This window comes from Mustela nivalis (assembly GCF_964662115.1).
Source record: "Mustela nivalis genome assembly, chromosome: 13".
In the NCBI taxonomy this organism is placed as follows: Eukaryota; Metazoa; Chordata; class Mammalia; order Carnivora; family Mustelidae; genus Mustela; species Mustela nivalis.
The window spans coordinates 30,187,229-30,211,236 of record NC_139032.1 but is presented as its reverse complement, the minus strand read 5'-3'; the positions used below and the strand labels follow the sequence as shown (position 1 = coordinate 30,211,236).

The 24,008-nt window shown below is 34.9% G+C and overlaps 1 protein-coding gene across 2 annotated transcripts in view; it reads right to left on the bottom strand.

Moving 5' to 3' along the window:
• The window catches only part of ERCC6L2 (ERCC excision repair 6 like 2), a 153,701-nt gene that overhangs the window by 74,247 nt on the left and 55,446 nt on the right, over positions 1–24,008 (bottom strand). For both annotated transcript variants that reach the window (XR_014302375.1, XM_082697236.1), the window contains exons 4-9: positions 21,700–21,893; positions 14,137–14,298; positions 13,530–13,737; positions 9,884–10,024; positions 8,753–8,866; positions 7,744–7,863 (exon numbers count right to left, since the gene is read on the bottom strand). Coding sequence is in view for 1 of the 2 variants with exons in the window: in XM_082697236.1 (XP_082553362.1) it covers positions 7,744–7,863; positions 8,753–8,866; positions 9,884–10,024; positions 13,530–13,737; positions 14,137–14,298; positions 21,700–21,893 (939 nt within the window). In the remaining variant the exon portion in view is untranslated. The remainder of the gene's footprint in view (positions 1–7,743; positions 7,864–8,752; positions 8,867–9,883; positions 10,025–13,529; positions 13,738–14,136; positions 14,299–21,699; positions 21,894–24,008) is intronic.

Here is a 24,008-nt window from a genome sequence, read left to right as displayed (position 1 = left end):
TGGACATCCCTGCCGTGTTCCTGACCTTAGCGGAAAAGCTTTCAGTTTTTCTCCATTGAGAATGATATTTGCGGTGGGTTTTTCATAGATGGCTTTGATGATATTAAGGTATGTGCCCTCTATCCCTACACTTTGAAGAGTTTTGATCAGGAAGGGATGCTGTACTTTGTCAAATGCTTTTTCAGCATCTATTGAGAGTATCATATGGTTCTTGTTCTTTCTTTTATTGATGTGTTGTATCACATTGACTGATTTGCGGATGTTGAACCAACCTTGCAGCCCTGGAATAAATCCCACTTGGTCGTGGTGAATAATCTTTTTAATGTACTGTTGAATCCTATTGGCTAGTATTTTGTTGAGTATTTTCGCATCTGTGTTCATCAAGGATATCGGTCTATAGCTCTCTTTTTTGGTGGGATCCTTGTCTGGTTTTGGGATCAAGGTGATGCTGGCCTCATAAAATGAGTTTGGAAGTTTTCCTTCCATTTCTATTTTTTGGAACAGTTTCAGGAGAATAGGAATTAGTTCTTTAAATGTTTGGTAGAATTCCCCCGGGAAGCCGTCTGGCCCTGGGCTTTTGTTTGTTTGGAGATTTTTAATGACTGTTTCAATCTCCTTACTGGTTATGGGTCTGTTCAGGCTTTCTATTTCTTCCTGGTTCAGTTGTGGTAGTTTATATGTTTCTAGGAATGCATCCATTTCTTCCAGATTGTCAAATTTGTTGGCGTAGAGTTGCTCATAGTATGTTCTTATAATAGTTTGTATTTCTTTGGTGTTAGTTGTGATCTCTCCTCTTTCATTCATGATTTTATTTATTTGGGTCCTTTCTCTTTTCTTTTTGAGAAGTCGGGCCAGGGGTTTATCAATTTTATTAATTCTTTCAAAGAACCAGCTCCTAGTTTCGTTGATTTGTTCTATTGTTTTTTTGGTTTCTATTTCATTGATTTCTGCTCTGATCTTTATGATTTCTCTTCTCCTGCTGGGCTTAGGGTTTCTTTCTTGTTCTTTCTCCAGCTCCTTTAGGTGTAGGGTTAGTTTGTGTACCTGAGACCTTTCTTGTTTCTTTAGAAAGGCTTGTACCGCTATATATTTTCCTCTCAGGACTGCCTTTGTTGTGTCCCACAGATTTTGAACCGTTGTGTTTTCATTATCATTTGTTTCCATGAATTTTTTCAATTCTTCTTTAATTTCCTGGTTGACCCATTCATTCTTTAGGAGGATGCTGTTTAGTCTCCATGTATTTGGGTTCTTTCCAAACTTCCTCTTGTGGTTGAGTTCTAGCTTCAGAGCATTGTGGTCTGAAAATATGCAGGGAATGATCCCAATCTTTTGATACCGGTTGAGTCCTGATTTAGGACCGAGGATGTGATCTATTCTGGAGAATGTTCCATGTGCACTAGAGAAGAATGTGTATTCTGTTGCTTTGGGATGAAATATTCTGAATATATCTGTGATGTCCATCTGGTCCAGTGTGTCGTTTAAGGCCTTTATTTCCTTGCTGATCTTTTGCTTGGATGACCTGTCCATTTCAGTGAGGGGAGTGTTAAAGTCCCCTACTATTATTGTATTATTGTTGATGTGTTTCTTTGATTTTGTTATTAATTGGTTTATATAGTTGGCTGCTCCCACATTGGGGGCATAGATATTTAAAATTGTTAAATCTTCTTGTTGGACAGACCCTTTGAGTATGATATAGTGTCCTTCCTCATCTCTTATTATAGTCTTTGGCTTAAAATCTAATTGATCTGATATAAGGATTGCCACTCCTGCTTTCTTCTGATGTCCATTAGCATGGTAAATTCTTTTCCACCCCCTCACTTTAAATCTGGAGGTGTCTTCGGGCTTAAAATGTGTTTCTTGGAGGCAACATATAGATGGGTTTTGTTTTTTTATCCATTCTGATACCCTGTGTCTTTTGACAGGGGCATTTAGCCCATTCACATTCAGGGTAACTATTGAGAGATATGAATTTAGTGCCATTGTATTGCCTGTAAGGTGACTGTTACTGTATATGGTCTCTGTTCCTTTCTGATCTACCACTTGTAGGCTCTCTCTTTGCTTAGAGGACCCCTTTCAATATTTCCTGTAGAGCTGGTTTGGTATTTGCAAATTCTTTCAGTTTTTGTTTGTCCTGGAAGCTTTTAATCTCTCCTTCTATTTTCAATGATAGCCTAGCTGGATATAGTATTCTGGGCTGCATGTTTTTCTCGTTTAGTGCTCTGAAAATATCATGCCAGCTCTTTCTGGCCTGCCAGGTCTCTGTGGATAAGTCAGATGCCAATCTAATATTTTTACCATTGTATGTTACAGACTTCTTTTCCCGGGCTGCTTTCAGGATTTTCTCTTTGTCACTGAGACTTGTAAATTTTACTATTAGGTGACGGGGTGTGGGCCTATTCTTATTGATTTTGAGGGGCGTTCTCTGAACCTCCTGAATTTTGATGCTCGTTCCCTTTGCCATATTGGGGAAATTCTCCCCAATAATTCTCTCCAGTATACCTTGTGCTCCCCTCTCTCTTTCTTCTTCTTCTGGAATCCCAATTATTCTAATGTTGTTTCTTCTTATGGTGTCACTTATCTCTCGAATTCTCCCCTCGTGGTCCAGTAGCTGTTTGTCCCACTTTTGCTCAGCTTCTTTATTCTCTGTCATTTGGTCTTCTATATCACTAATTCTTTCTTCTGCCTCATTTATCCTAGCAGTGAGAGCCTCCATTTTTGATTGCACCTCATTAATAGCTTTTTTGATTTCAACTTGGTTAGATTTTAGTTCTTTTATTTCTCCAGAAAGGGCTTTTATATCTCTCGAGAGGGTTTCTCTAATATCTTCCATGCCTTTTTCGAGCCCGGCTAGAACCTTGAGAATTGTCATTCTGAACTCTAGATCTGACATATTACCGATGTCTGTATTGATTAGGTCCCTAGCCTTCGGTACTGCCTCTTGTTCTTTTTTTTGTGTTGAATTTTTACGTCTTGTCATTTTGTCTAGATAAGAGTAAATGAAGGGGCAAGTAAAATACTAAAAGGGTGGCAACAACCCCAGGAAAATATGCTTTAACCAAATTAGAAGAGATCCAAAATCGTGAGTGGGGAGAAAGGGGATAAAAAGAGGTTCAAAAAGGAAGAAAGAAAAAAAAAAGCAAAAAGAAAAGAAAAAAAAAAAGAAAAGAAAAGAAAAAAAATTTTTTAAAAAAGAAAACACCTAAGAAAAATGTAAAAAAGAAAATATATATATTATATAAACTAGTAAAAAAATCGTTAAAAAAGAAAAAGGTAACAGTTAAAAAAAAAAAATTTTCCCCGAAGGCGAGGAAAAAAAAAAAAAACACAAAAAATGAAAAAGAAAAAATTAAATTAACTGCAAGACTAAAAAAAATCACAGGAAAAAAGCCATGAGTTCCGTGCTTGGCTTTCTCCTCCTCTGGAATTCTGCTGCTCTCCTTGGTATTGAAACCGCACTCCTTGGTAGGTGAACTTGGTCTCGGCTGGATTTCTTGTTGATCTTCTGGGGGAGGGGCCTGTTGTAGTGATTCTCAAGTGTCTTTGCCCCAGGCGGAATTACACCGCCCTTACCCGGGGCCGGGGTGAGTAATCCGCTTGGGTTTGCTTTCAGGAGCTTTTGTTCCCTGAGCGCTTTCCGTAGAGTTCCGGAGGACGGGAATACAAATGGCGGCCTCCTGGTCTCTGGCCCGGAGGAGCCGAGAGCCCAGGGCCCCACTCCTCAGTGCGCCCTCAGAGAACCGCGCCCAGTTACTCCCGTCTGCCTGACCTCCGGCCGCGCTCCGAGCTCACCGAGCCTGCGACCGGTTCAAGGTAACACGGAGCTGCGAGCTTACTGTCGGCTCTGTCTCTGTAGCCGGCTTTCCTGTTCCAATACCCGCAAGCTCTGTGACACTCAGACACCCCCGATCCTTCTGTGACCCTGCGGGACCTGAGGCCACGCTGACCCCGCGTGGGCTTCGCCCCGGTTTAGCCTCTGGAGCGATGTCCCTCAGCGGAACAGACTTTTAAAAGTCCTGATTTTGTGCGCGGTTGCTCCGCTGCTTGCCGGGAGCCGGCCCCTCCCCCCGGGGTCTATCTTCCCGTCGCTTTGGATTCACTTCTCCGCCGGTCCTACCTTTCAGAAAGTGGTTGTTTTTCTGTTTCCAGAATTGCTGTTCTTCTCTTCGATCTGCCGATGGATTTTCAGGTGTTTGCAATCTTTTGATAAGCTATCTAGCTGATCTCCGGCTAGCTGAAGCAGTCTCAGCTTGCTACCTCTCCGCCATCTTGACTCTACTCAATGTAATAATTATTTTAATCAGAAAACTCCAATAGGGGGCGCCTGGGTGGCTCAGTGGGTTAAGGCCTCTGCTTTAAGCTCAGATCATGGTCCCAAGGTCCTGGGATGGAGCCCCACATCGGGTTCTCTGCTCAGCAGGGAGCCTGCTCCCTCCTCTCTCTCTGCCTACTTGTGATCTCTGTCTGTCAGATAAATAAATAAAATCTTTAAAAAAAAAAAAAAAGAAAACTCCAAGAGTACATTTTAAATGATATGTTGAGTATAAGAATATAAAATGTAGAGTTATAAAATTCATTTAATATCAAGAGTAACTTTTTAGTGAAGAGTCATAAAAAATGCAATTTAAATATGTAACAACAGATAATACAGTTTTCACAGGAGGCCATGATTTCTGGCCTGGGAAACAAGGGGATAATAAGTGCTCAGATCCAAATTAATTAGCTTTTTACATGGTTTTATTTAAAAATAAGGTCAGCAAAATGGATTACAAAAATAAACTATTCTTAGGAAAGATTGTTAGGAAATTTACTATTGTTAGGTTTGAATTATTTATTATGATAATAAATCATAGAATATTCTCACTAACACAGACTTATTTTAAAAATATACAACTCTTGGGGCGCCTGGGTGGCTCAGTTGGTTAAAGCCTCTGCCTTCAGCTCGGGTAGTGATCTCAGGGTCCTGGGATGGAGCCCCGCATCGGCATCATCGGGCTCTCTGCTCAGCAGGGAGCCCGCTTCCTCCTCTCTCTCTCTGCCTGCCTCTCTGCTTACTGATCTCTATCTGTTAAATAAATAAATAAAATCTTTATATACAACTCTTAACTAAGTGGGTATAGAGAAAATACACCTTAACGTAATAAAGGCCATATATGACAAGACTACAGCTAACATAACACTCACTGAAAAAAACTGAAAGCTTTCCCTCCAAGCTCAGGAACACATCAAGGATGCCTCCTCTTGCCACTATTATTCAACATAGTACTAGAAGTCCCAGCCAGAGCAATTAGGCAAGAAAAAGAAATAAAGGCATTCAAATGGGAAAGGAAGAAGAAAAACTGTTCCTATTTATATATGGCATGATCTTATATACAGAAAACCCTAAAGACTCCACCAAAAAAACTGTTAGAACTAATAAATTCAATGAAGTACAATACAAAATCAGTCTACAAAAATTCATTGTCTGTCCATATACCAATAAGGAAATATCAGAAGAAGAAATTTTAAGAAAACAATCCCATTTACAACTGTATCAAAAAGAATAAAGTAACTAAGAATACATTTAACCAAGAAGGTGAAAGACCTGTACACGGAAAACTGTAAGACATTAAAGAAGACACAATTAAATAAAAAGGTATTCAGTGTTCATAGGTTGGGAACTAATGTTGTAAAATGTCCAACTGTTCAAAGCTTCTATAGATTCAGTGTAATCACCATCAAGATTCCAACAGCATTTTCCACAGAAATAAGACAAACAATACTAAAATTTGCATGGAACCACAAAAAAACCCATATAGTCAAAGCAATCTTGAGAAACAGCAAAAAACTGGAGGCATCACACTTCCTGATTTCAAACTATACCACAAAGTTACTGTAATCAAAACAGTATGCTGAGATCATGAAAAAAAAAAAAAAAACAACAGTATGCTATTATAGAACAGATAAAGATTAATGAAACAAAATAGAAAGCCCAGAAATGAACCCACATATATACAGTCAACTAATTAATGACATAGGAACTAAGAATATACAATGGGGGAAAAGAGAGTCTCTTCAATAAATGGTGCTGGGAAAACTGAATAGCCTTATGCAAAAGAATGAAACAGATCTCAGTAAGACATCTGCACCCCCATATTTACTGAACATTGTTTATAACAGCCAAGATGTGGAAAAAAATGTTAAGTGTCTGTTGACAGATAAATGGATGAAGAAAATGTGATATATACATGTATCATGGAATATGGAGACATAAAAAGGAAGGAAACCCTGGCATTTGCAACAACATGAAGGGTATTATGCTAAATGAAGTAGAAGAAAGAAAAACAAATATCCTATGATCTCACTTATATGTGGAATCTTAAAAAAAAAATGCTTGTATTTATAGGTACAGTGAATAGATTGGTGGTTGCCAGAAACAGTGGGTGAAGGCAGGCAAATTGGGTGAAGGTGGTCAAAAGGTACAAATTTCCAGTTGTAAGCCCTGGGGATGTAATGTACAGCAACTGTATTACATATTTAAATGTAAAATGCTGTATTACATCTTTGAATGTTACTGAGAGTAGATCTTAAAAGTTCTCATCGGGGCACCTGGGTGCTCAGTGGGTTGGGGCTCTGCCTTTGGCTCGGGTCATGATCCCAGAGTCTTGGGATCGAGCCCCACATCAGGCTCTTTGCTCAGCGGGAAGCCTGCTTTCCCCCTTCTCTCTGCCTACTTGTGATCTCTGTGAAATAAATAAATAAAAATCTTTAAAAAAAAAAAATTTAAAAGCTCTCATCACAATAAAAAAGGCTATGTGTGGAGATGGATATTAACTAAATGTATTGTGATAACCATTTTGCCATATACTCATATCAAATCATTATGCTGTATACCTAAAACTAAAACTAACATAGTTATATGTCAATTTATCTCAATAAAAAAATACTTACACAAGTTTTTAAGGTAATATTCTTGGTTTTTATTTTATTTCATTGAATTTAGAGGTCCAAGCAAACTAAACTATGAGTTTATATAAATTAACTGCTAAAAATATTTCCAAGATTTTAAGAAAATGACCACCTGACTACTTAAAATCACTTATTTATTTAGCCAAAAGAAGTAACTTACTTTCTTCTTAATTAAACTATAATGCTGGGAATTGTTTGGTAATAATCTCTGAATCTATAAATAAAGATTCTTCATAGTTACTAAAGAGTTAAACAAAGTGACTGCAAAAAGGCTGGAAGCTATCAGCAATTCATGCAGCTGTCACAGGCAATGCCCCAAGGCCTGGGTCATGGCTGGAGAACCTAGCCTTATTTTTCCCACCCTCCCTCAGTAGAACAGCATCTATAGGTCAGTTTCCTAGTGTACAACAAATGCTCCCTTGCTACAACTCGACACTTAGCAACTTTCCAATATAGATTGGCAGAAAATTCAGTTTAGACATAGATAATCTTCTTAAACATTTGAAGCTAAGCTATTATATATGTGGCAACAACATACATTTTTAAGAGGGCGTATATCTCATAAATCAATAAGGAAAGTCTGAAGTATATTTGATGTAAGCAATAATTGAGAACCTACTGCATGCATGGTTCATTGTAAGTTAGTAAATGATGATACGGCTACATCAGTTGTCTTTGGCCACAGTCTCTTCTGAATGATTGGGTATCTTTCTGATTAGTTAGTGTCTCCATCATACCACTGATAAATATTTTGTGTATCACGCTTATGTGTGTGCAGCCTGAAAGAAGAGCACTTACCTTCATTTTCCCACTGTATTTTGGATCAGAAAGGGTTTCAAAAGCTGCATCTTTGCTTTTCTGCACAAAATCTGGGAACTTGGAAAATACCTGATCACATATTCTTTTGATAAGTGTTTCCTTAGGAGGAAAAGATAGAAGAAAAGAAATTTCAACCGAACACATTTATATATATATAAATTGAGATTGTTTATGAAAACATTCTATTTAGAAAGAATATATTACTTTGAAGATATTATCTTCTCTAAGTCAGACTAATAATTTAGAAAAAGTTAAAGTGATAATATTAATTATATATGGCTTTGATGAGTTCTGAAATGATAGGACTAATAATTTTATCATTATTCTTTTTAATCTCTAAGTCAAGGACTCAAATACTTCCCAAAGAGCAAACAGTACTATCAAAGAACAATATTAAATGCTTATTAGATTTTAAAATTATATTTGAACAGCATGAAGACTATAACACAAAAAGAAAATATAAAATTATATTAAAAAAGCCTTAAAAAGCAATAAAAAATAAGCCTTAAAGACTTCTTTTTATTTATGTGTGCTCTAGAATAAGATACAATTGAAATGATCAAAGTATATGATTGCATTTATTTCTAAACTTTGAAATTGCTGATTTTTGCCAACTTGGGATATAATCCTAATATTTAATATACAGATTACTATAAATGCATTTTAATCCAGTAGGTTGGATAATGGAATGAGACTGACTCATCAAATATCTTACTTAGTAATTGTATCATGTTAGGAAAACAAATACAGCAGCACTAACAGAGGCATAAAAAAGGATTATTATTTTGACTTAGGCTTCAGTTTTCTCTTTAAAAAACTTAAAGAGCATATACTTCTTTGACACCTAAATTAAAACATGAGCAAGTTAGTTTCCTCTTCAACTACATATAAAAATAACTTAAAGATACTTGGCTATGGCATTTTATAGCAAATACAAAATCCTTATATCAACTAGCATCATAAAGAAATGTACAAAACCAACTCAAACCTGGTGTTTGGAGGTGCCAGTAGACTGCAGTAGTGCAACATGGTTGGCTACCTTCTGAAGGACGGCAAGGTAACTGAAATACAAGGTTTTCACTGTTTCACCATGTGAATTGGTCTGTAACCAGAAAAAAGAGAAAATAAAAACACGCAAGAGACTAACACAGCTATGTAACAAGTGACTTCATAAACTCTATCGCTCACACTAATGTTTATCATCTGGTCACTACTGGCACAATACATTCTGAGAAAATGATGGTCTGCCATTATGTAAAAAGGTTCATGAATCACTTCATGTAGACTCTCACTTTTGGTGATGTTTTTAATAAAAGAGGGGAGAAAGTCCTCATTCCAGAAAGCATCTACCCTCATGATACATAGTGGTAGAGAATGCTGCCATAAGAGGTTCCTGCTAATAAAAAATGGCACAGGGGCAGGGTCATACTTCACTGTCCCTTCTCTATCCTCTCCTTTATATTCCAAGGTGTCCGAGGAAACTGTGCTATTATGAAAAAGTGACGTGGTTAAAAAAGAGCAAAACAAATGAGAGATTAAATAAATATCAATCTAGATAAATATTCAGGGTCCCTCGATGTACATGGATATTTGATAGATATCTTGATACTAAAACAGAGAGGTGAAAAAAGGGGCAGGAAATACAGATAGAAAGTTAAAAAATATAAACTAATATTTGTTGCTAAATAAAAATAAAATACTTTATTATACTAATACACAATTTTGATTAATTAACAGTCTATCAGAACAACATTATCAGCCTGCTGTCAAAGACTAAGTTTATTATTGAGAAACTTCTGGAAATAAGATGAAGTCTCAAAATGAAGTAGGCTACTTCTCAATAAAAGCTGAAAGGGAGGATATCAAATTGAAGGTACTAGTTTCTGAGAGCTACTGAAAAACCAGTTTATTGGAAAGATATTTGAATATTATATTTTGCTATGACTACTATTTGATATTGCAAAATACTTTTGAAAACTATTCCTTTTTGTTAACTTGTGGCTTCTAAAGATAAAGAACTGAGAAAAGGTTATTTTATCTGCTCCTTACCTCTGACACTGGAATAGAGAACAATGTAATCAAAAGCAAGATGTAAAGATAACCACCCAGAAATGCTTGCCTTATAACAACAATTTCTCCTTTTCCGGCCACTGCTGCAGCTACAAGGCTCAGAAGACTGAAGTATCAAAGTCATATCTTTTGTTTCTAGTACTGTTTGATAGACAGCTTTCTGAAAATCTGTCAGAGAACAATATACCATCTGCCAAGATGAAACATGAAGAATTATTGGTACTTTTTTTAATAGCAGTAATAATCACAATGTACACCAGATTTTAAAGACTTTAAGAGTGAAAACTGTTTATAAGCTATTATTCTTTCAGATACATTATTATGACCCTAAAGTATATAAATAACTCTATTTTCAAATAAATCTCATAGAGTTTGTTTTTCAATTGAAAGGAATCAAAATATGAAAAAACAAGTGTTTTCCTTATATATTCCTAAATATATTCTGGGTCTTTTCAGGGTTTCATACTATTAGCCCATAATGCAAGTAAATTACTACCGTTTAGGTCAAATAAAAAAACTAGATACGGAGGGGTGCCTGGGTGGCTCAGTTAAGCAAGTCTGCCTTCAGCTCATGTCATGATCGTAGGGTCCTGAGATAGAGTCCCACATCAGGCTCCCTGCTTAGCGGGAAGTCTGCTTTCCCTCTCCCTTTACCTCTCTCCTCTACTTGTGCTCTCTCTCTCTCTCCCTCAAATAAATAAATAAAATCTCTCTAAAAAAAATTAAAAACTGGATAAGAAGAAAAGGGAAAACTTTAGAACAACAGTATGAATAGTACTTACTCAATTTCTTAAAAACTTAGAAAAAAATTTAAGACAATTATTACCATTTGTATTATAATTTGTATTTGATATCCTACTATAAATTCATCTAAGATTAATAAAGGTAAGGATTAGGAAAATACACATAAAAGCAACTACAAGTTTCTATTTTGTACTGAAATTCAAAAAAAGAAGAAAATTTGATAAAATCATGCCACTAAGTTATACAGGATATAATTTATCTTATATTTCTAGTAGCACCAGAAATTGGTAAAAGTCTTCTAGATGTAGCTGTATGTAACCAGGTCATAAAACCCATAAGATTTTGAAAAATGTGAATAAAAAGGAAAAGCCTTCTATTTATAAATACTTATATGTCTATATCTCTAAAACAGGCTATTACAAAAAATATGACAAATTCTTTTGATCGTTTCTTTTGCTGTACAGAAGCTTTTTTTAGATTTTATTTATTTATTTATTTGACAAAGAGAGACAGCAAGAGAAAGAGAACACGCACGTGCACAAGGGGGGAACAGCAAAGGGAGAGGGAGAGGCAGGAGCAGTGAGCCTGATGCAAGACTCAATCTCAAGACCCTGGGATCATGACCAGAGCTGAAGGCAGATGCTTAACAACTAAGCACCTTAGGGTAACAGAAGCTTTGATGTCCGATGTAGTCTCACTTTTTTAAAAAAAGGTTAATTATTTTAGAAAAAGAGAGAGTGGGGCTGGGGGTTAGTGAGGGGCAGAGGGAGAGGGAGAAAGAGTGTTAAACAGACTCCACGCTGAGCACTGAGCCTGACACAGTTCAGCTCAGCTCGGTGTCATGACCCTGAGATCATGACCTGAGCTGAAACCAAGAGTTGAGCTGAAACTTAACCAACTGCACCATCCAAGCGCCCCATAGTTTTACTTCTTAATTTTGGTTTTGTTGCTTATACTTTTGATGTCATATTCAAAAACTCATCACCAAGACCAGCATCATGGAGCTCCTTCCCGTTTTCTTCTACGAGTTTTATACAATTATGACTTGTGTTTTAATCTTTAACGCATTTCCAGTTAATTTTTGTAAGTGGTGTAAGACTGGTGTCCAACTGTATTCTTTTGCATATGCATATCCAATTTTCCCACCATTTATTGGAAAGAGTATCCTCCTGTCTTACTCACTGAGTATTCTTAGCTCCCTTGTCAAATATTAGTTGACTGTATATGTGTGGGTTTGTTTCTGGGTTCTCTATTCTACTCTGCTGATTTATGTGTCTGTATTTATGCCAGTACCATACTGTTTTGATTACTATAGCTTTGTAACATAGTGTGAAATCAGGAAATGTGATGCCTGCCAACTTTGCTGTCCTTTCTCAGGATTGCTCTGTCTCTTTTGGGATCTACTGTGCTTCCATACACATTTTAGGAATGTTTTTTCTATTCCTGTAAAACTATGCCACAGGAATTTTGACAGGGATTGCACTGAATCTATACATGGCTTTGGGTAGTATGGATATTTTAGCAATATTAATTCTTCCAATCCACAAAAAGGGGTATCCTTCCATTTTTTGGTGTCTTTTCAATTTCTTTCATCTTAACAGTTTGCAGTGTTTAGGTCTTTCACCTCCTTGGTTAAATTTATTCCTAAGTACCTTAAAACATTAGTAACATTTACTAAACAATTCTCACATGCCACACACTTCAGAGCAACCATGTAAGGCAGACACTGTTATCATCATTTTTTAAAAAATAATTTATTTATTTATAACACAGAGAGAGATCACAAGTAGGCAGAAAGGCAGGCAGAGAGAGAGGGGAGGGAAGCAGGCTCCCTGCTGAGCAGACAGCCCGATGCAGAGCTCGATCCCAGGACCCTGAGATCATGACCTGAGCCAAAGGCAGAGGCTTTAACCCACTGAGCCACCCAGGCACCCCTCATCATTCTTATTTAACAGGTAAAGAAACCAAGGTTTGGGAGACTTAGCAAATTGCTCAAGGTCACAAAACTCCTAAGTAGGGGAGCCAGGATTCAAGTCTACATTATTTCATTTCAGAGCCCAAGTTCTAAACACTTTGTACACAATTCTCTCTTCATATATTTATAGTTACTGCTCCTAGTGGACAGATAACTAAATAATATATGTAAAGTTATACAAAATATTTTTTTAAATGGGGGTTAACGACTCCAATTAAACAGTAACATTTTCTTTAGATCAAAGAGTCAACTTCCCCAACTTGTATATTTTCCTTTCAAATCTACTTTTTAAAGTAATAATCAATGGGATATCCTTGGATGAGAGAGTATCTAATAGTATTGCCCCTATTTGGGACATTAATTAAGCTTTGTTCATAGTAATTTATAGAACCTTTATTCCATTACCTGAGTTAGAAGAACCACAAGATTAAAAACTATAAAAGAGGACCACTATATTCTTAAACAATTGACAGAATTTAATTGTAACTTTCCTAAAATTCTTCAAATTAAGTTAATTGTATAACTATAGATAACATTCTAAAAGAAACAAACCTATAAAAGTTTTTAATCACTGAAGTCCTATAGCTATTATTAAGGTCTCAAAGAATTCATGGGCAAAATATATGAAGGGCAAAATATGAACAGAAGATAAATTAGGGAGAGAGTTCTTCTTTCTTCAGTGAGAAAGAATTATACCAAAAGCATTCTTATAAAATAAGAGAAATGAATTTAATGTATACTAATAAAAAACCTGTTAGCTAACCTGTTAGATTGGGCTGAATTAGTGCTTTCTGAATTTGCATATAATAATTCTTTTCCACACTGAGTAAAAGGCAAAAAACTATATTCATAAAATACCACAGGAGATAGATAGATTTCCTCTTAAAAAAAATTTTTTTTCAGAAAAAAATAAAACATGAGAAATTAATAATTAAATGATGGTAAGTTAATAATTTAAAAAAAATGCAATTCTCACCCGGTCTTCCTTCTTAGGCAATTGATCCTTGATTAGAGCCTTGGTACGCCTGAGAAACCACCCAGACATCTTTTTCGCAAGCCTTTGCATGGCCTTTCGGCCAGTGGCTAGTTCTCTTTTTGTTGCTGTGTGTCTCTGACCATGTTCTACTGGGTCAGAAAACTGCTTCTTGAAGTGGATCCTACTACCTAAAAGTCCTGGCACAGCCCTTTATAAAGACAATTAAAAAAATATGACAGCTTTATTAAATTATCTAAAAAGACACACAATGACTTCTTTTTGCTTCTAAGAAATATACTAAGTCACTTGTTCATGAGTGATAACAATAACAAAATGCAAGGAAAGAGAATGTTTTTTCTTTATGACATTTCAGAAAATAACTCTAAGATGACAGAATTGGTTAAATAAGTTCAGTTATTTACCTCAGGGGCAAAGAATAATATATAAAGATAGGCATTCATGGGACTCTCTATATACTGTGTTTGGAACAAACACATCCATAAACACACACAATTTTTTTTAGAAACTATTAATTAGCAAACAAGGTAATATTAAGTTAAAGAAATATGAAAAATTTTCCAAAACGGACAAATTACTTTTCACTCACCAGTCCATAACACACCACAGTTCTTTCATGTTGTTCTGAAGAATGGTTCCAGTGAGGCCAATGCGGACATTACATTTCAAAGCTTTCATAACTTCTGTTATTCTAGCCTTTGGATTCTTGATTCTATGAACTTCATCTACAATGACAGCCGACCATTCCAAACTGCAAGATGAGAAAAAAGTAGGGAAATGTTGAGAAAATTTCTCTTTTTTACTCTGTATCATGTTTAGAGAGCAGCTTTCTCTACCAAAGCTGTAGAGTGTTTTCCCTATTCACTCTGTGATGACTCCATAGGATTCTCCATTAGGGCAATGGTTGTGGGTTTGGACAACCCATAAAAGTAAAATGTATAGGAAGACAAAGGGCATAGATTCTGTTTAATGATGGTGGGATGAAAAAGTCATTTAAACATCACTAAAATGAATGTTTAGAATCAATTTTTACCCCAGTAGCAATGAGCTCCCATAGTAGTAAGTCCACTAAAACAAAATAAAACAAAACAAAGCCCCATGGAGAAATGATTGATTTCAGACATGCAGCAGAGGAAATAATGAAGAGCCAGAAAACACAGATGTAGCCATAGACAAATGAGGGAATGTCCAAAGGACACAAAAGCCAAACTAATTGGAAAATTTGAGCATCATTAAGAATAATGATTGTAACTCAATATAAAACACTGAATAAATATAAACCCCAAAATTCTAGGGAAAAAAATTAATTTAGATCCTAACCTCACACTATAAACAAAAATAAACTCAAAACAGAACACAGTCCTAAATATAAAAGTCAAAACTTTAAAACTTATAAAACATAGGGAAAAAATCTTGTGGATTCTGGGTTAGGCATAAGTTTCTTAGATATTACACCAATAAAAAATTTTTGATGAGTTGTACTTTATTAAAGTTAAAAACCTCTGTTCTTCTCAAGAAACCATAGGAAAATGAAAGACATGCTACAGACTGGGAGAAAATATTTGCAAATCATAATCTGGTAAAGAGCTTATATACAGAATATATAAAGAATTATTACAACTCAACACAAGTTAAAACAATCCAATTTTTAAAATGAGTAAGATATTTTAATAGACAGCTAACCAAAGAAAATATACAAAGGACATATAAGCACATAAAAGATTCTCAACTTCTTTTGTCATTAGAAAAATGCAAATTAAAATCATAAGATACTGCTACCCATTTGAATGGCTATAACTGTAAGAAGATTGACAATATCAAGTGTTGACAAGGATATGGAGAAATGAATCCTCATACCCTGTTTTTGGGAAAGTATAGTTACTTTTCTTTTTTTTTCTTTTCTTTTCTTTTTTTTTTTTTTTTTGGTGCAGCTACTTTTCTAAAACAATTTGTCAGTTTCTTAAAAAATTAAATATCTCCTAACACCCAGCAATTCCATTCCTAAGTATGTGTCAAAAAAAAAAAAGACAGAAAATTTACATCCACACAAAGACTTGTACATAAATGTTCACAGCAGCATTATTCATGACAGCCAAAAATTGGAAACAATCCAAATGTCCATGCACTGATGAAGAGATAAACAAAATGAGGTATATACATATAATAGTACTATTAAACAATAAAAAGCAACAAACTATTGAAATATGCTACAACATGATGGACCTATGATGTTAAGTGAAGGAAACCAAACACAAAAGACTACATAGTGAGTGATTCCATTTACATCAGATTTCCAGAAAAGGCAAATCTATTACAAAGACAGAAAACAGATTGCATTGCTTGAAACTGGAAATGGGACCATAGATTGACTCGAACCAAAAAACTTTTTGAGGTGATAGAAATGTTCTAAAACTGGACAGTGGTGATAATTGCAACCATATACATTTACTAAAAATTATTCTATACTTATACGGGGTATATTCTATGGTATGTCAAATCTACTTCATTAATCCATTAATCCATAGTGACACTCAAAAAAGGGGGAGATGGAAGGAAAACTTTGCTATTATTATAGATGACCATTATAGCAACATCTTAGTCTGAAAGTTGGCCAAAGAATCAAGCATTTGCCTTGCTTTTTTGTTGATATTATAGTTAATTCCTTATTAAAGGAGACTGCCAGTTAATAAGTGTAGAAGAAATTATAAATTTAGGAAAAAAAAACAATAAAATATCGGATAGAGGCAAGAATAATTTTTGTATGCTAATACCGCTAAATAAAAGAACTGAAGGATCAGAATATTCAAATACTGGCAAAGTATCACCATACAAATTACTACTAATTGTAAAAGGAAAAACACAACTTTATAATGTCTGATGTCCATTTCTTTAGCCTGTAGGACAAACTTGGCACCATTAATAGTGAAACAAGCTGACAATATCTCCTGAAGTAATGTAATATGAAGCCCACAGCCTCACTTATGAAGTATTCTTATCAAAAATGTTTAACCTGGGGAGGCCTGGGTGGCTCAGTGGGTTAAAGCCTCTGCCTGCGGCTCAGGTCATGATCCCAGGGTCCTGGGATCGAGCCCCATATCGGGCTCTCTGCTCAGCAGGGAGCCTGCTTCCTCCTCTCTCTCTGCCTGCCTCTCTGCCTCCTTGTGATTTCTGTCTGTCAAATAAATAAATAAATCTTTAAAAAAAAAAATCTGTTTAAAAATGTTTAACCTGAATCTAATTAAGACTTTAGACCAAAACTGGCTTATAGAAACATAGATGCTAAAGGAATACACTATTCCCTGAGAAAGTAAATAGATGAAGCTAATATTTGAGATACCCTAAAAGACAACCGGCCTAATCCCCTCAAAATATTGTATAATAAAAAAAGTGCAGGGGCGCCTGGGTGGCTCAGTGGGTTAAAGCCTCTGCCTTCGGCTCGGGTCATGATCTCAGGGTCCTGGATCGAGCCCCGCGTCGGGCTCTCTGCTCAGCGGTGAGCCTGCTTCCCCCTCTCTCTCTGCCTGCTTGTGATCTCTTTCTCTCTGTCAAATGAATAGATAAAATCTTTAAAAAAAAAAAAAAAAGTGCAGTTGGGGGAATGTCCCAGATTAGAAGGGACTAAATAGATTTAATCAACAAATCCATCATTTGAACATTTATTAAACCCTGCTTTGGAAATACTGGATTTTATTTTACTTTAAGAGTTTATTTATTTATCTGACAGACAGAGATCGCACATAGGCAGAGAGAGGAGGAAGCAGGCTCCCCATGGAGCAGAGAGCCCAATGTGGGGCTCCATCCCAGGATCCTGGGATCACGACCTGAGCTGAACGCAGAGGCTTTAACCCACTAAGCCACCCAGGCACCTGGAAATACTGGATTTTAATAATATTTTGAAGATAAGTAAGGAAATTTAAATAGCTGTTAATCTTCTTAGGTGTGAAATGATAACGTGGTACAAGAAAAAATATAATTAGTTTTAGGAAATCTATGCTAAAATATTTAGAGATAATATTGTCACGTTATATACAACTTCCTGAAATGACTCAATACCACCACTGTACATAGACTTAAGACACACATGTATTAACAGATTTTGCCAACATTTGAATACACACAAACAGACACACACACACACACACATACACAAAATGGTGAATATAGGTGGTAAGTATATAGATGTTCATATACTGTTACTTCAATTTTTCTATAGGTTTGATAATTTCTTAATATAAAGTTGAAAAAGAACAAAAGAACAAAGAAAAAGGAAAAAACGACCACAAAATTTTAGCACCTGGGAAGAAGATGGACAAGATGACTTACAAAAGCAGAGAAAGCAGTAGCTATGCCAGTAGTGGAGAGAGCCAAAAAGTAATCTGATTCATATTATTGAGGTCTTAAAAAGCTAGGAATTGGTGGTATCAGATGCCTCTGGAAATTGGAGTTATGTAAATGTTCAAGTCTAAGAAGCAATTGGATCTCCTAGATAGTAGTCCCTACTCCATAAAATAGTAAGCAAAAGAGGGCAAAATCCTCATTTTCTTAAGAAGAAATCAGTGCTGAAAACTAAAAATAAAATTAAAATTAAATTAAAATTAAAAGTTGTAGTATAAAAATGATCTTTAGAGATATGGAGGTAAAAGTAGGAAGATAAGTAAAAGAATTGAAGGTAGTTGTGTCTGAAGAAGGGTTTATAGAGGTGGCAGAAAGGAGTGAATTGCAGTTTTTTCATATTTGGTTCTTTAAATAATATACATATATAACTGATAAAAATAAAAGTAAAGCAAAATATAATAATAATAATAATAAAGAGATACACCTCACTCGTATAGTGTGTTTACTCTGGATTATCTATGATCAGTGTTTAATCCTGTTCTATCACAAAGTGCTATTCTCACAAAAATTATTTAATATTTGATCACAGCATAATATACAAACTTGTTGAATCACTATGTTGTACACCTGGAACTAATATAACATGTATGCCAACTATACTTCAAAAAAAAAAAAGAAACCAGACTGCAGCAACTCTAAAACAGGATTACTTAATATTTACTCAAATGAAATATAAATTATTTTGAACATTTGTCAAAATGAAGCCATTTGAACAAATAACAGAATGCTATATATAACAAACACTGTAACATTTAACTTTTCAATTTTACACAGAAATCTGGGACACATACCTAGAAAACTCCACTTCAGAATTCTTATTTAATATTTGTAACAATCACAGAAAATAACTACTTAACAAATATTTATTCAGCAAGTATTATGTGTTGGAAGTGTAATAAGCACTGAAATACAGAAATTATCCTACACCAAAGTCCTCACAGTCTAAAAGGGCAGACAATTAAAAATTAAAATATGATGGATGTTATGATGAATGAATATCTCACTGATATTTATGTAAGTGCAGACCATCTTTTGGGGTCATATAAAATCTAAATAAGAGCATAAGTTCTGGAGTTAATTGGTCAACGTTTAAATTTCATGTCATATAGGCTTTGGTGAGCTACTTAACTTCTCTCTACCTCAGATTATACTTATTTTTCTGATCACATCCATAAAATAGGAGCAGGATATTAGCTTCTAAGTGAGGTGAAATCAAATTCTAGAGCTGACAATAATTTGTAACAATCACTAATAATTACTTACTAATAATTATATATAATGTAAATGGACTAAATACTCCAAATAAAAGGCAGGTTATCAGAATGGATAAAAAAAGCAAGATCTATCATTAACCACAATGGCTCATTTTAAATATAAAGAATCAATATATTCAAATATATCATTTTCTGATATGATAAACATTCATTAAGTATAAGAAGATTATTGTCTACACTGATATCAGATAAAACTTCAAGATGTAAAAAGAACATTTCTTAAGATAAAAGGATTAATCATAAGAAAAAATATTCATCTTAAATGTGTGTATACCCAATAAGAGCTTCAAAATATATGAACTAAAAGCTGACAGAACTCAAAAGAATTTAAAAATATACAAGCATAATTGAAGATTACATTTTTCGCTCAGAAATTATAAAACCACAGAAAATTAGTAAAGACAACACTTAAGAACAACTCCTAACCAACTTGACTTTATTGATGATTATAGAAGAACTGGAGAATAAATATTTTTTCATGTAGACATCATTCAGAAAAATGCAAATTATAGAACAAAGTATTATTACAGACACACTAAAATATCTAAAAACAAAAAGACTGATAATGCCAAAGGTTGGTGAATATATGAGCAACTGAAGTCCCATAGATTGTTAGTTGGAATAGAATGGTACTCAGGAAAGTGGTTTGGCAGTTTCTTCTAAGTTAAACCTACACTTATGTAACCTACTAACCTATTATTATGTAATTCTACTCCCAGAAAATGCAAATATGTCTACCCAAGATAAATGAAAATGTATGCTTAAAAAAAGGCTTCTACAATAATACTCCTTAGTTTTACTTATGATAACCAAAAACTGGAAAACCCAAATATAAATATCTATCCTCAAATTAATGGGTAACAAAATGTGATATATTCATAAAATGCAATACACCTCAGCATTAAAAAAGAACAATCACAGATACATCCAATATCATGGATGAATCTCAAAAATACTATGATGAGCAAAAAAATTATGATGTACCAGACACAACAATTCTAGAGACTAGAAATCCAAGATAAAAGTGTTGGGAGCTTTGGTTTCTTCTGAGGCCTCTCTCCTTGGCTTATGGATGGCTGCCTTCTTGTTGTGTCCCCATGTATCCTGTCCTCTATGCACTCAAATTCTTAGTATCTCTTTCTCTTCTAAGGGCCCCAGAGGGATTGGACTAGGCTACCTTAATGGCCTCATTTTAACCTAATACCTTCTTTAAAAATATTATTTCCAAATACAGTTACATTCTGATGTCCTGGGGGTTGGGACTTGCACATGCACGTTTGGAGGGGACACAATTTAGCTCATAATAAGCCTCCTAAGTTAACTTGTTCCATTTAGTTTGGTTCTCCTCTGTCTTGCACACACACCAGATAGGTTACTTACAAAATGCAAATCTGACCATTTTTATTAGTAATTCATTGGAAACATCTCTAGGACATTTTACTACTCTAAGAATAAAGACCTCTAATTTCTAGGCAGCTTTCAATATCTTTTATAATCTGTTCTTGCTTACCACACAGTTGTTGTCTCCCAGCCACTTCCTCTTACACATATGCTGCAGCCATGAGATACAGAAAGCATCAGAACTGCTTTCATTTATTCAAAAGTGGTCTGTGATGTTTGTGGGCTGAAGGCCTCTGCAAATGCTCTTTGCTCCTTCTTCCTGCATTACCCTTCTACTCTTCAACTCTTACCATAATTCAATTCTTACACAGCTCATAGGTCATCTTCTCTGGGAAGCTTCATGACAACTCTCCTCACTGCAACAGAGTTAGGTCCCTTATGTGCTTCCACAACATCCTCTGTTACATATTATAACACTCACATGGCTTTATAGTTACAGCTCTAGATGCCTCATAAAAATCTCGACTCAGGTAGGCATAAGCCAGTTCATTTCTTTTGGGTACTTAAAGTCCTGGAACCCTGATTCTCAATATGTATATGTATTTTTTGCCACTCAACATTAGCAACAGATTCCCATAATTAAAATCATTCATAAAAATTGCTTAGTCTAGAGGTAACAAACACATAAAATTTAGGATAGTATTACCCCTCTTTAACATGCATTGTTTGGAGATAGAATAAAGGAAATAAAACAGACTGTATAAAATCTGATGCAGGTTTTGTTTTGTTTTGTTTTGTTTTGTTTTCAGACGGGGTGGGAGATGGCTGGAGAGAGAGAGAAAGAATATTAAGCAGGCTCCACACCCACATAGAGCATGACATGGGTCTCAATCCCACGATTCTGAGATCATGACCTGAGCCAAATTCAAGAGTGGGATGCTTAATTGACTGAACCACCCAGGCACCCCACAGGTTTTTCCCTTTTAGAGAATAAATTATTATAAAGTATTTCAGTAATTCTGAAATGAAATGAAATTATACTAAGGAATATTTAGAACTTTTTAAAAAATCACTATATAAAGGTATAAATACAATGGGTATAAACAGAATATTAATGCACTCATTTCCATTATTCCCATTACCTGTTAAGTTCCTCCAGACATAGACGTAGTGTTTCATAAGTTGTTAGAGCAATTTCACATTTCCTCTGCTTTACACGAATCAGTTCGTTGTCTTTTTTGTTACCATGTAAAATAGTGACTCTGAAATATCCCCAGGTGTCCAATTCATCCCTCCAGTTGTAGAGGACAGAAAGAGGAGCAACTATTAAAAACATCTAAAAGAAGAAGAAAAACAAAATTATGATATATTTTTGTAAAAAATGGAAAAAAGTGAAATCTGGAATATCAATAGTCCTTTGCTTTCATTTTTGACACTGCAATTAATAAAAATAAATACAACTTAGTGACTGGATATATCTGGATATAAAAAAGCCATCAAAAAATATTTTGTTGTTTATCTTTGTATTAGAAGAAAACAGGTATCTAACTTTGTCCAAAGAAAAAACTGTTCTTATTCCCCTCCCTCATGCCCCCGGAAAAAGGAGCTGACAGGTTAGAGAGAAACAATTCTCCAAAGCAGAAGAAAGAGTTTAATCAGGACCCAAATAATAACTTCAAGAGCCAAGTTGGTCATACAAATATGTAAAGCAGGCCAGGTTTTTTTCTTGAAATATATGGTTTTCTGAAGCTCTCTTTCCTTTGTACACCCTTAGTACAAGTCCTCTCTCCTTTCTCAGATACTGTCAGTTGAAGACCTCAAAAACTCATTAAAAAATTGAAACAATTCGAAGAAATCCCCTACCTCTTTTCTCACTAGATCAGTAATCTATCTATATTTATTTGCAAACATTCTGCTCTCCTACACATTACCATGGATCAACTAACCATGTTCTTATCTAAAGACAAACCCTAAACTTATACAGTGGCTGCCATCACTTCTTGTCAATCTAAAGTTAATGCTGGAGAAATTGCCCGAATCTCCCTTATGTATCTAACTTTCCCCTTTTAATGAACCATATCCATCCACAAGCTAGTAAGTCCTAATATTTCCAGGGTTAAAAAAAAAAAAAACCCAAAACAATACCAAAATCCCCTTTGTTAACCTTATATGTCTCTTTAGCTATTTCCCATTAACTTTATTGCCTTTCTAGCAATGATACTCAGGAATTATCAATACTTAATTGCTCTTACTTACTTTCTTCCTGTTCTCTTTTGAATTCATATAAATGACTTCTGTCCTAACCCCTCCAATCAAAGTAATCCTTATCAAGATTAACAATATGTATCTGCTTAGTCTTGAAGGAATGTTGGGGTTCCAGTGATCTTCCCTGTAAACTAACTCCAAATCCTGTGGTCATTACCCATTTTAATTTTGTAATGTTTTTATTTCTCACTGTTATCATTACTTCTGAGCTATTATATTTAATAATGTTACAAGTTTCTTCCCTAAAGCTTTATATTTGTCATACTTGATAAAGATGAACTAATTAAACATACCAAAAATTTTCAGTTTAGCAAAAAATTAAATAACACAATACTAGTCTAAATCCTGCTCTCACTTCTGTGAAATATTTCAGGTAGGCCATTTGACAGCTGTAAGAAGTCAAATCTGACTCTTTTGGAAAGAGAAAGAATAAAAAAAGAACAAAAGATTAACAAACTTGGTGTGAAAGTTCCTTTTTCAACCCCATCATCAAACACACACAAATACTTCTTGTCATACTTGATTCACCTCAAATACTTCTGCCTATTGGCTTGGAGTTTATCTTATGAATTCCATTATTCCCCTACCTTCAAAAATACAAAATTTGGGATCCAAGTACTTAATCCAAGTATAGTCTCATTCCCTCCCCTATTTTTGTATATTACAAGATGAAAATGATGGGTCCAAACTCCATTGCTCAGTTTGAGCTCTTTTCCAGTTCAGGTATCATTCATCAAAGTTGGCAATGAATCTAAAGACTCCTAGAATCAGCCCTAAGATTCAAAAAGTTTTAAAATTAAGACATTTCTTATTATTGGTCTTTGAAATTGTAAAACATAAACAAAATGGTTCGGTAACTTGTTTTAATACTAGAAAAAGACAGAGAACTGTGTTTGTCATGTACAAAGTCCAGAGAAAGTGTATAAGAAGAAGAATGTAAAGTATTCACTACCATGCTGTGAACAATATTTCATTTAACAAGCCTTATTTAAGGAAAAGATGCCAAAACAATAAAATGGAAAGCAGTGTCCAGCTGCTAAATCACTGCACACAAAGCAACTGTATTTGTTATTCTGAAGCTAAGAAACAATTTTATAAAACTAGATCTAAAATTTAATACAAACATAATTAAAAATTTCTCACTTAAATATTAGTAAAATCAACAGAGGCCACATTTAATTGTTCA